This window comes from Portunus trituberculatus, chromosome 32 (genome assembly GCF_017591435.1).
Source record: "Portunus trituberculatus isolate SZX2019 chromosome 32, ASM1759143v1, whole genome shotgun sequence".
In the NCBI taxonomy this organism is placed as follows: domain Eukaryota; kingdom Metazoa; phylum Arthropoda; class Malacostraca; order Decapoda; family Portunidae; genus Portunus; species Portunus trituberculatus.
Window position 1 is genome coordinate 7,818,182 of NC_059286.1, and position 12,500 is coordinate 7,830,681.

At 46.3% G+C, this 12,500-nt stretch overlaps 2 protein-coding genes across 2 annotated transcripts in view; one reads left to right on the top strand and one right to left on the bottom strand.

Moving 5' to 3' along the window:
* LOC123511856 (slo-interacting protein 1-like) overlaps positions 1–12,500 on the bottom strand; it is a 184,597-nt gene that overhangs the window by 129,034 nt on the left and 43,063 nt on the right.
* Positions 1,974–4,609, top strand: LOC123511857 (stress response protein nst1-like). The gene is made up of 5 exons (XM_045267907.1): positions 1,974–2,209; positions 2,505–3,092; positions 3,794–3,859; positions 3,980–4,162; positions 4,348–4,609. The coding sequence occupies exons 1-5, from the start codon at positions 1,999–2,001 to the stop codon at positions 4,350–4,352; spliced, it is 1,053 nt and encodes a 350-aa protein (XP_045123842.1). The 5' UTR covers positions 1,974–1,998; the 3' UTR covers positions 4,353–4,609.

Genomic DNA, 12,500 nt, shown 5'->3' on the forward strand with positions numbered 1-12,500 from the left:
CTCCTCCTCCTCCTCCTCCTCCTCCTCCTCCTCCTCCTTCTTGTATTTATTGGTTGTTTGTTGATATTGGTCACTAAATTCAGTGGTATGTTTCATTTATTTTTTTTCCTTTATTTGTTTACTTGTTTACCTATCAGCCTGTGTGTCATGTGTGACAGTTTGTGTTGGTGAGGAAACAATGTGTGGCACGATGGAGTATTCATAGCTAGAAGTGAAAGTGTACAACACACTGTGTGTAACACCGCTCCGCCCCTCGACGTGTCCGTGCCACGCACCCCGCATATCAAGGGCGCCAGTCTTGTCCTCTGCTTGTTGGACAACTCATTACATACTTTCCAAATTTGATTGTTAACTCATTTCGTGTTTGAAACAAACTTTTGGCATTTACAAGCGACGCTTCGTTTCTGAAAGTAGCGCACTGCCTCCCAAGGGTAATCGAGGAGGCTGGTTTGTGCTTACCTTCCAATGCACAGTGTTGCGCCCTGGATGCCACACAGGCGCCGCTCGTTCAAGTGCCGTGCGAACGTGCCATGTGTACACTTTGAGTATTGCTTGTTTACTAAAATGAAAGTGACGCGCACCGTGGAGGACAAAAAAACATTCAGAGTGAGGTGGGAACACTAATTCCTCTGTGGTGGACCTGCATACTGCACCAACACACGTCTGAGAGAGTTCACAAACATTCTTAATGCCAAACACTTATTTTCTAGCATATTGAGGGTGTTGTCCACGGAGACCTGTATCCTGTCACGAACATCGATGTCCTCAGCGACGGTCAAGTCATCCCCACGCTGGGCACAGAGAGGGGCGTTGTGGCAAGCACTGGTTACCACCGCTTGAAAGATGATAGGCCCAGAAACTCATTACTTGAAGGATCCCTCACGTGCTTTCATCCCACTGGGAAACACACGTCATGGCCAGACAACATGTTTGCCTTAGACAAAAACCTCATTATACCAGGCTGAGTACGTGTGTGTGTGTGTGTGTGTGTGTGTGTGTGTGTAATTCACCACCACGGTCGCCTGCTGGTCACCCAGCCAGTCTTCCTCATTACGGAGCGAGCTCAGAGCTCATAGACCGATCTTCGGGTAGGACTGAGACCACAACACACTCCACACACCGGGAAAGCGAGGCCACAACCCCTCCAGTTACATTCCGTACCTATTTACTGCTAGTGAACACACCCCACACATTAAGAGGCTTGCCCATTCGCCTCGCCGCGCCGGGACTCGAACCCGGCCCTCTCGATTGAGGGTCAAGCGTGCTAACCACTACACTTCGCGGTGTGTGTGTGTGTGTATGTGTGTGTGTGTGTGTGTGTGTGTGTGTGTGTGTGTGTGTGTGTGTGTGTGTGCGCGTCTTTGTGTACGTGTTTGTGTATGTGTGTGTGTGTGTGTGTGTGTGTGTGTGTGTGTGTGTGTGTGTGTGTGTGTGTACGTGTGTGTGTGTTTCACTGTTTGATCTGCTGCAGTCTCTGACGAGACAGCCAGACGTTACCCTACGGAACGAGCTCAGAGCTCATTATTTCCGATCTTCGGATAGGTCTGAGACCAGGCACACACCACACACCGGGACAACAAGGTCACAACTCCTCGATTTACATCCCGTATCTACTCACTGCTAGGTGAACAAGGGCTACACGTGAAAGGAGACACACCCAAATATCTCCACCCGGCCGGGGAATCGAACCCTGGTCCTCTGGCTTGTGAAGCCAGCGCTCTAACCACTGAGCTACCGGGCGTGTATGTGTGTTTGTGTGTACGTGTGTGTGTGTGTGTGTTTGTGTGTTTGCTATTGCTGGGCATTAAGTGAGAAGAGTCTCTCTCTCTCTCTCTCTCTCTTTCTGGCAGTGTTTGTAACCCCCTAACCGAGGGAGAGGCGCCCCTCACCACTCCTGCCGGCCTTCCCTCTGAGGCGGGGCGCCGTGTTGCAATCTTCCACAGAGGCACTAGGATAAAAGGGCAGTGGCGGGCCAGCAGAGCCACAAGTCCCGGAGAGATGTGGCGCAAAGCGTTCTCGCCTTCCACCTTGACAGCGGCGGTGGTGGTGGTGGTGGTGGTGGTGGTGGTGGTGGTGACGGGCGGCGCCGCAAGCGACCACACGTCATCGTCCATGTCGGACCTGACGGAGGAGATCACCTTTTCCTTGCTGGTGAACCAGTTGGCGATACTGAAGGGCATGAACGAGTCTTTCTCCCTGTGTGCCTCCCGTGAGTAGCCTTTCGCTGCGGTTGACCCCTGCAGCGCCCCAGGACTATGTATACAGTGTGTGGACTTTAGTCTGGAGACACTGGTGGACACTGGGACCAGTGCACAGCTTCGCGGGGCGTGCTGTGCTGCAGCAGGGACGGGCGTGCCAGGGTAGGGGAGGGGTGGAGCAGCTTGAGGCATGGTGGGGGAACAGGTGGTATATTGGAGCTAGCAAGGGGCGTGCAGGGGCAGCAATGCACGTGACGGGAAGGCTCCGGGCGTGCCGCTCACTGACTCTCTTGTAATTGTTTACAGGTGACAGAGACTATCGCTTGTGGAAGGAGGAGGCGAACCAACAACTGCAGGCTACGGAGGACAGCCTGCGGGGCATGGCGGAGGACGCGCAGGAGCGGATGCACAACATGACGGAGGAAACAAGGGACAGCCTGCGAGGGATGGTGGAGGACGCGCAGTCCAGAATGCAGGCAGTGGAGGAGGCGGTGCAGGCACAGCAGCGGGCAGTGGAGGCGCGGCAGCAGGCGGTGAAGGAGGCGGTGGAGACACAGCAGCGGGCGGTGGAGGCGCGGCAGCAGGCGGTGGAGAAGGCGGTGGAGGCACAGCAGCGGGAGGTGGAGGAGAGGATGGAGGCACAGCAGCAGGCGGTGGAGGCTCGGCAGCAGGCGGTGGAGGAGGCGGTGGAGGAACAGCAGCGGAAGGTGGAGGAGAGGATGGAGGCACAGCAGCGGGCGGTGGAGGAGGTGGTGGAGGCACAGCAGCGGACAGTGGAGGAGGCGGTGGAGGCACAGCAGAGGGCGGTGGAGGAGTCGGTGAAGGCACAGCAGGAAGCGATGGAGGCAGTGGAGGCCAGGCTGCAAAACACTATCAATATTCTAATGCGGCAGGGTGAGTCAGGGTAGAGAGTGTTGTGGCTTGGCGGCAGGGTAAGGCAGTGGGCGGCAGGGTAGGGAGTGTTGTGGCTTGGTGGTAGGGTGAGGCAGTAGGCGGCAGGGTAGGGAGTGTTGTGGCTTGGCGGTAGGGTGAGGCTTTGGGCGGCAGGGTAGGGAGTGTTGTGGCTTGGCGGCAGGGTGAGGCAGTGGGCGGCAGGGTAGGGTTTGTTCTGGCGTGGCAGAAGGGTGGGGCAGTGAACGGTAGGGAAGGGTGTGTTGTGGTGTGGCGGCAGGGTAAGGCAATGGGAAGCAGGGTAGGGTTTGTTCCGGCGTGGCGGCAGGGTGGGGCAGTGGGCGATAGGGAAGGGGGTGTTGCGAGAGAGTGAGGCAGTGGACGGCAAGGTAGGGTTTGTTACGGCAGGGTGAGGCAATGGGCGGAAGGGTAGGGTGTGCTGTGGCAGGGTGAGGGTGTGGGACTTGCGGTGAAGTGGTGAGCCTCAGGGCGGCGCAAGTCTTCGTGGCGGCAGAGTTCCGGGCGCTGGTGTTCACTTGGTCAGTGTTGGTGAGGCAGTGGCCACTTGGTGATGCACCAGGGAGGAGTGGAGGAGGTGGGCGGCGGGACACCCACAGCGAGGTGCCGCGGCACGTCAGTAGATACTGTTCACAACGCTCTACAACTACTGTTCTACATTCACAGCGGCACTTTTTCTGTTACAGTGGCATTGCAAGCTCTCCATAACGACACCGAGCCCTCTCGCTGCGACCCAACAGGCGCTACAAAAGGTAGGTGAGCGTTCACTGCACCAGCAGACTCAGTGGTCGTGTTGACAACCTTAAAAAAAAGTGCAGGGTTGTTGTCGCCTCGCTCTACCTATCACCTGGCACCTGCCCTCTCTCCCGCAGTGCTGCATGGGGCCAGGGGAACCTTGTACTCCTCCATATTCCGCCTAACATGTAGATGGCGAGTGGTGCTGCCGGAGGGAACAAGACCTGTCTTCCACTGGGAGTTGCCGGAGGAAGACTGTGCAGGATGTCGCTGTGGCGAGATGAGTGTGTTTGAAGTGCGTGATGGGGTGAGGAACACTGGTGAGTAGCATTGTACTTCCTTACTTGTTACGGCTCCAGTGACTGGACGGATCAGACTTGCTTGTTGCACCAGTTACTGACCTGACTGGCTGCCTCTCACCTTCCATGTGTGTTCAGTATGTCAAGAAAGACGGCAAGTGTTTGGTTGAAGTGTCACTGCTGACCAGAGTCTTCTCTCCTTACAGGGTAAGGAGTGTGTGTTTGAACACCTTCCCGACCAACATATCCCGAACAGAGTCAAAAGCAACGAATTCAGTGTACGGATGTGGAATGGGCGTCGTGAGGGTGGAGTGGGTGTGCGCTATCAGGCCGTGCCCATAAACTGAGACGAGGCTGACAACAAGAGTGTTTCCTTGCAGTAAATATCCACACACACCTGAATTACCTTTATATTATGTTTGTAGTACATTACTGTAACATTTGATTAATAAATGATTGCTTACAATGTTCCTGAGTATGAGAGTAAACTATGACAATTACTGCCGTGCCAGGTTCAACCCCCTGCCACTGCCAAGGCTCATTCCTGCACGCGTGCTGCACACACACACACACACACACACACACACACACACAACAACAACAACAACCGGTTAACACATACTGTCCGGTCACAGCTACACTAGCAGTAGCAGATGTTGCAGCAGTAGCAGTAGTAGTAGAAGTAGCAGAAGCAATAACAGCAGAGAGAGAGAGAGAGAGAGAGAGAGAGAGAGAGAGAGAGAGAGAGAGAGAGAGAGCAGATCTTCCTTTTATGAATGGGACAAGTGTGTGTGTGTGTGTGTGTGTGTGTGTGTGTGTGTGTGTGTGTGTGTGTGTGTGCATCCTGGCTCTAGTTAGAGGGGGAAGGTCAAGTAAGTAATAGAAAATGGATAAAACTGCAGAAAATAAGAGCAGAGACTTGTGTATTTCTTAGCGGTCACCCTATTGCCACACTCACACTCCTGATTCACCCTCGCTAATGTGTAGAGGGAGGAGGAGAGGAGGAGGAGGAGGAGGAGGAGGAGGAGGAGGAGGAGGAGGAGGAGCAAGAGGAAGAAGAAGAAGAAGAGGAAGAGAACATTTTTCTCATTCTTCCTCTCTTGCTATTGTTTTGTTTCTCATTTCTCTTCTTTCCATCAAATTGTATCCCCCCCCTCTCTCTCTCTCTCTCTCTCTCTCTCTCTCTCTCTCTCTCTCTCTCTCTCTCTCTCTCTCTCTCTCTCTCTCTCTCTCTCTCTCTCTCTCTCTCTCTCTCTCTCTCTCTCTCTCTCTCTCTCTCTCTCTCTCTCTCTCTCTCTCTCTCTCTCTCTCTCTCTCTCTCTCTCTCTCTCTCTCTCTCTCTCTCTCTCTCTCTCTCTCTCTCTCTCTCTCTCTCTCTCTCTCTCTCTCTCTCTCTCTCTCTCTCTCTCTCTCTCTCTCTCTCTCTCTCTCTCTCTCTCTCTCTTTAAAAGTTTCGTTTTCTTTCACAGATCTTGCTGCCACGTTTTCTATGTCTCTAGTAAAGGGGGAATCTGAATTAAATATTTCAAGTCTCACTATTTCAAGGAATGATAAGAAGAAAAAAAAAAAAAAAAAGAAGTAGGAAAGGAAGACTAGCATTGATAGTATTAGTAGTGATGATCTGGGTAATTGTAGTAGTAATAGTAACAAATAGTAGGCGTTTTATACACATAGGGAAGAGTAGTAGTAATAAATGACATTCTCTCTCTCTCTCTCTCTCTCTCTCTCTCTCTCTCTCTCTCTCTCTCTCTCTCTCTCTCTCATGGCATCATCCGTCCGCCTAAAGATAAACATCAAAGTCACTGTTGAGAGAGAGAGAGAGAGAGAGAGAGAGAGAGAGAGAGAGAGAGAGAGAGAGAGAGAGAGAGAGAGAGAGAGAGAGAGAGAGAGAGAGAGAGAGAGCTTGTGTACAGGATCATTTTATTGACATTTGGAAGGGTCTATGGAGGTCAGAAGATTAATGGCCACAGTCTTCACTATTTCAATCCCCACATGAGTTTGTGAAGCTGTACAAAATCACCAAAATAGTAAGCAGAATGAATAAGGAAACGCGTCATGCTACTGAAGGGGTTAAGCCTCCCGCTATTCCTCCAAGCACAGTTCCAGTATGTATTGCAATTCAAATAAGCCAGATATTATTTTTGTTATTATTAATGTATTATTATTATTATTATTATTATTATTATTATTATTATTATTTATTATTATTATTATTATTATTGTTTTTTTTACTACTACTACTATTACTTCTGCTACTCTACTACTACTACTTCTACTACTACTACTACTATTATTATTAATACTAGTACTATACTACTAAGCACACACACACACACACACACACACACACACACACACACACACACACACACACACACACACACACACACACACACACACACACACACACACTGCGTAGAGTAGTGGTTAGTACACTCGACTCACAATCGAGAGGGCCGGGTTCGAGTCCCGGTAAGCGGCGAGGCAAATGGGCGCGGCTCTTAATGTGTGGGGTGTGTTCACCTAGCAGCAAATAGGTACGGGATGTAACTGGAGGGGTTGTGGCCTCGCTTTCCCGGTGTGTGGAGTGTGTTGTGGTCTCAGTCCTACCCGAAGATCGGTCTATGAGCTCTGAGCTCGCTCCGGAATGGGGAAGACTGGCTGGGTGACCAGCAGGCGACCGAGGTGAATTACACACACACACACACACACACACACACACAGAGCAGCTGACTTTGTGGGTATATAGTGTTAAAACAACATCACCAAATACTACCACACGACACCACCACAGCACCACCACCACCACCATCACCATCACCATCACCACTACCACCACCACCACCAACCTGCCGTGGCCAAGGAAGCAGTTTCCTCTCATATTTAAAGCAAATTTGAGTGTTTTTTTTATTTGTGTGTGTGTGTGTGTGTGTGTGTGTGTGTGTGTGTGTGTGTGTGTGTGTGTGAGTGTGTGTGTGTTAGCGTGCGTGTGGGTATGCCTGTATGTGTGTTCACTGTTTGATCTGCTGCAGTCTCTGACGAGACAGCCAGACGTTACCCTACGGAACGAGCTCAGAGCTCATTATTTCCGATCTTGGGATAGGCCTGAGACCAGGCACACACCACACACCGGGACAACAAGGTCACAACTCCTCGATTTACATCCCGTACATCCCGTACCTACTCACTGCTAGGTGAACAGGGGCTACACGTGAAAGGAGACACACTCAAATATCTCCACCCGGCCGGGGAATCGAACCCCGGTCCTCTGGCTTGTGAAGCCAGCGCTCTAACCACTGAGCTACCGGGCCGTGTGTGTGTGTGTGTGTGTGTGTGTGTGCGTGAGGACCAAAAAAGCTGAGGAGAAAAGGAAGAGAAAAGAAAGAGGAGGAGGAAAAACGAGAATATTTACACAACATCCTGCCCGCCACGCCTCCTCACACAGAGCCGGAAAGTTGGCCGGGTGTTGGTATAGGAGTGTATCGAGGCGCAACACACCTCTTCTAATTGGTCCCTGAGAGAATGGCCCCTATTGCCTTGGTGGCGCGGCGGGTCAGAGGTGATGAGGAGAGGCAGGGCGGGGCAAACAGCACCTCACAGGACCGCCACACTCACGACTTCGCTGACTGCACAAAATAAAAAGAAGAGGAATGAAAGGAAAAATATAAACAATGTGTGTGTGTGTGTGTGTGTGTGTGTGTGTGTGTGTTGGTTTTCATGCTTTTTTTTCAATGCTTTTCATCGTTCTAAGGCTTTTTATTTTTGTATGTTTTTCTTTTTTTTTCATCTAATCGTCTTGTTTATCTGTTTATCCTTGTTAATATTATTGTTTTCAGGTGCTTATGGTGTTGCGGGAGAACTCTGTACGGTGTAGTAGTAGTAGTAGTGGTGGTGGTGGTGTCGAGCGAGATTGGTACCTGAACACAATCGCGATAAAGAAATGCGCGATAACGAAGTAATGCGCGATAACGGAAGCAATGCGCGATAGCGGAAGTGAGGAATGTATGGTCAATATATAAACTGCTTAGCCACAGCTCTGAGCCACGCCTTGCTACATTTCCTTGCCTCCACCCACACTCTGGCTACGCGGGTGTCTGTCTGTCTGTCTGTCTGTCTGTCTGTCTGTCTACTGCCTTGCCGTGGTGCAGATGTGGCTTGGGTGATGTTGCTCAGTTCAAATTGTATCCTTCTGGTAACACAGGATAAGGAAATGATATATAAAAGAGAAGGAAGAGAAAAAAAATGGAGCAAGTTTAACTAAAAATGATAAGAACAAGAGATTAAAAATGATGTATACAAACATAGATGGGATTTTATCTAGTAAATTAGAATTAAGAGATTACATAAAGAAAGAAGAACCAGATATTGTATGCCTGGTGGAAACAAAGTTAAATGAGGCAATAAAAATAGACATAGATAAAAGGTATAATATATGGAGGAGAGACAGAGTGGGTAAAGGAGGAGGAGGAGTCATGATGATGTTAAGGAAGGAGATAGTGGTAAATCAAGTGGAGTTTGGGGAAGGAAAATCAGAAATACTGTATGTTAAGATGCATATTAACAAAAAGGAGTTAACAATCATTGGAACATATGTGCCACCAAAACAAACTCATGGACTAACCAAGAATATAGAGACATGATAGATGACACAATAAGGAGTCTTACAAGAATCATTAAGGAAAGGAGAAAAGTGATATTGGTAGGAGATTTCAACTGTAAGGAGGTAGACTGGGAAAATTATGAAAGTGGTATGGGGAAGATGCCTGGGAGATAGATTCCTGAACCTAATGATAGATAATTTGATGGTCCAAAGAGTAAAGGAAAACACAAGATTCAGAGGAAACGATGAGCCGGCAAGATTAGACCTAGTTTTTACAAGGGATATACCAATTAACGATGATATAAGATACAAGTGCCCATTGGGAAAGAGTGACCATGTAATATTAGAAATGGATATAGAAGAAGGAAAGGAAGATAGAGATGAATCATACAAAGGAGACCGATTAAATTACAGAAAGGCTGATATTGAGAATCTCAAGAACTATTTTAAAACGTAAACTGGGAGGAGATGGAAAACTCATTAACGGTTCAAGAGAAATATAACTTATTTTTGGAAATATACAAAACTGGGGTCAGGAATATGTTCCGAAATATAGACCTAAAGAAGAAGGAAAGAAAGATTGGTTTAATGCAAGATGTGCTAGGGCAAAGGAGAAACGAGATGGAGCATGGAAAAGGTGGAGAAGAAACAGAAATCCAGAAAATAAGGAAAACTTCAAAACAGCAAGAAATGAATATGCTAAGGTGAGAAAGGAAGAAGAAAAGAACTATGAAAAGGACATTGTCGAAAAATGTAAGGAACAACCAAAATTGTTCTACAGATTCATAAATGGAAAAATAAGACAAAAAGAAACAATAGAAAGGTTAAAAGGAGAAAACGGAATGGTGGAAGACCCAAAAAGTATGGCAGAACTGTTAAATAGTAAATTTCATGAGGTCTTTACTAAGGAATCCAAATTTGAAAGACCACAGGGTAATAGAGAGACTGTCTATATGAAAGAGATTAAAGTAACCAAGCTTGAAATAAAAAGTTGATGACGGAATTGGATGAGGAAAAGGCAATGGGACCGGATGAAGTCTCAGGCAGAATACTGAAAGAATGTAGGGAAGAACTAGCAAGTCCAATATACAACATCATAAAATGCTCAATAGAAAATGGAACAGTGCCAGTGGAGTGGAAAAGAGCTGAGGTGGTTCCCATATATAAGAGCGGAAGGAAGGAAGAACCTTTAAATTACAGGCCGGTATCACTAACTAGTGTAATATGCAAGATGTGTGAAAAGTAATAAAGAAGCAATGGATTGAGTTTCTTGAAGACAACAAAATATTATCAAATAGCCAATTTGGTTTTAGAAAAGGTCGGTCATGTGTGACAAATTTATTGAGTTTCTACTCTAGAATAGTTGATAAAGTACAAGAGAGAGAGGATGGGTTGACTGTATTTATTTAGATCTAAAAAAGGCTTTTGATAAAGTGCCACATGAAAGATTACTATGGAAGTTAGAGGAGAAGGGTGGCTTAAAAGGAAGCACATTGAGATGGATGAAGAATTACTTAAGGGGAGAGAAATAAGGACGATAGTTAAAGATATGAAGTCCAAGTGGAGAACAGTAGACAGCGGAGTGCCACAGGGGTCAGTATTGGCACCAATACTTTTCTCGTATATATAAATGACATGCCAGAGGGAGTGAACAGCTACATAAATCTGTTTGCGGACGATGCGAAACTGTGCAGAGTCATTAAACAAAAGAGGATTGTGAAATACTACAGGAAGACTTAAACAAGATCTGGAAATGGAGCAAAAAATGGGAGATGGAATTCAATGTGGACAAAAGCCATGTCATGGAAATGGGAAAAAGTGAAAGACGACCAGTGGGAATCTATAAGATGGGAGATGGAGTAGAACTAGAAAAAGTAAAAAAGGAAAAGGACTTGGGAGTGACAATGGAAGAAAATAATCAACCGGTAAGCCATATTGATAGAATTTTCAGAGAGACATATAATTTGCTAAGGAATATTGGAGTAGCATTTCACTATATGGACAAGGAAATGATGAAGAAATTGATAAGTACTAAAATAAGACCTAGATTGGAATATGCAGGAGTTGTGTGGACCCCCATAAAAGAAACACATAAGAAAATTAGAGAGACTACAAAAATGGCTACAAGAATGGTTCCAGAATTTAAAGGGATGGCATATGAGGAGAGACTAAAGGCAATGGATCTACCAACCTTGGAGCAGAGAAGAGAGAGGGATCTGATACAAGTTTATAAATTGATTAACGGAATGGATGAAGTGGATAATGAGAAACTGATCCTGAGAGAAGAATATGACTTTAGAAGCACAAGATCGCATAGTAAGAAACTAAGGAAGGGACGATGTCTGAGAGATGTTAAAAATTTAGTTTCCGCAAAGATGTGTTGAGACTTGGAACAGTTTGAGTGAGGAAGTGGTGTCAGCAAAGAGTGTGCATAGTTTTAAAGAAAAATTGGATAAGTGTAGATATGGAGACGGGACCACACGAGCATAAAGCCCAGGCCCTGTAAAACTACAACTAGGTAAATACAACTAGGTAAATACACCCACCCACCCACCCACCCACCCACCCACACACACACACACACACACACACACACACACATACACACACACCGTATATTATTATTATTATTATTATTATTATTATTATCATTATTACACACACACACACACACACACACACACACACACACACACACACACACACACACACACACACACACACATGCAGGTGACTCAATTCGTAAGGCAACCGTTTATTGACTCTCTCTCTCTCTCTCTCTCTCTCTCTCTCTCTCTCGCATGAAGAAAAATTGTATGCAAGACTTTTTATTTCCACATTATCATTAATTAAACCAGCTTAGAGAGAGAGAGAGAGAGAGAGAGAGAGAGAGAGAGAGAGAGAGAGAGAGAGAGAGAGAGAGAGAGAGAGAGAGAGAGATCAGTGATGAATTAGAGTAAAATGCATGGAAGGAAGGAATGGAAAGAGATATTGAAAATGGAATAGAAAAAAAGAAAAGGAGAAGAAATAGAGAAAAATAATTTTGGAGACAAGAAAAGAAAAGGAATTGTGAAAGGAAAAGGAAAGAAAGGGAGAAGGAGAGGAAAGGAGAAGAAGATGAATAAGTAAGAAGAAAGAGAGAAAAGGAAAAAGAAAAGGATATAATGAATGGATAAACAAGAATGTGAGTTTATTTTAATTTATTTTTGTTATTTTTCAACATTTTTCTTTTTTTTTTTTTTTTTTTCTTTCTTTTCTTATTTTTTTCCGTCTCTTAATTGCAATCCGTCAAAAGTTACCTGGACAGAGACACCCTCGCTATTTTTTTTCTTTTTCTCCTTTTTTTCTTTTTTTTGTTTTTTTTGGAGCAAGCTCGCAAATTTTGTTCTCTCTCTCTCTCTCTCTCTCTCTCTCTCTCTCTCTCCTTCGTTTCATTGTGTTGATACACACACACACACACACACACACACACACACACACACACACACACACACACACACACACACACACACACACACACACACACACACACACACACACACACACACACACACACACACACACACACACACACACAGGAAAAAATAAATGGAATATATGTAAAACTGAATATATACAACTAGTCTGCCTCCTCCTCCTCCTCCTCCTCCTCCTCCTACTCCTCCTCCTCCTCTTCTCGACACAAAACTAAACCGATTCTTTTTTTCTCTTGATTTTTTTTCCTTCTATAAAAAAATGTTCATGTTTTTTTTCATTATT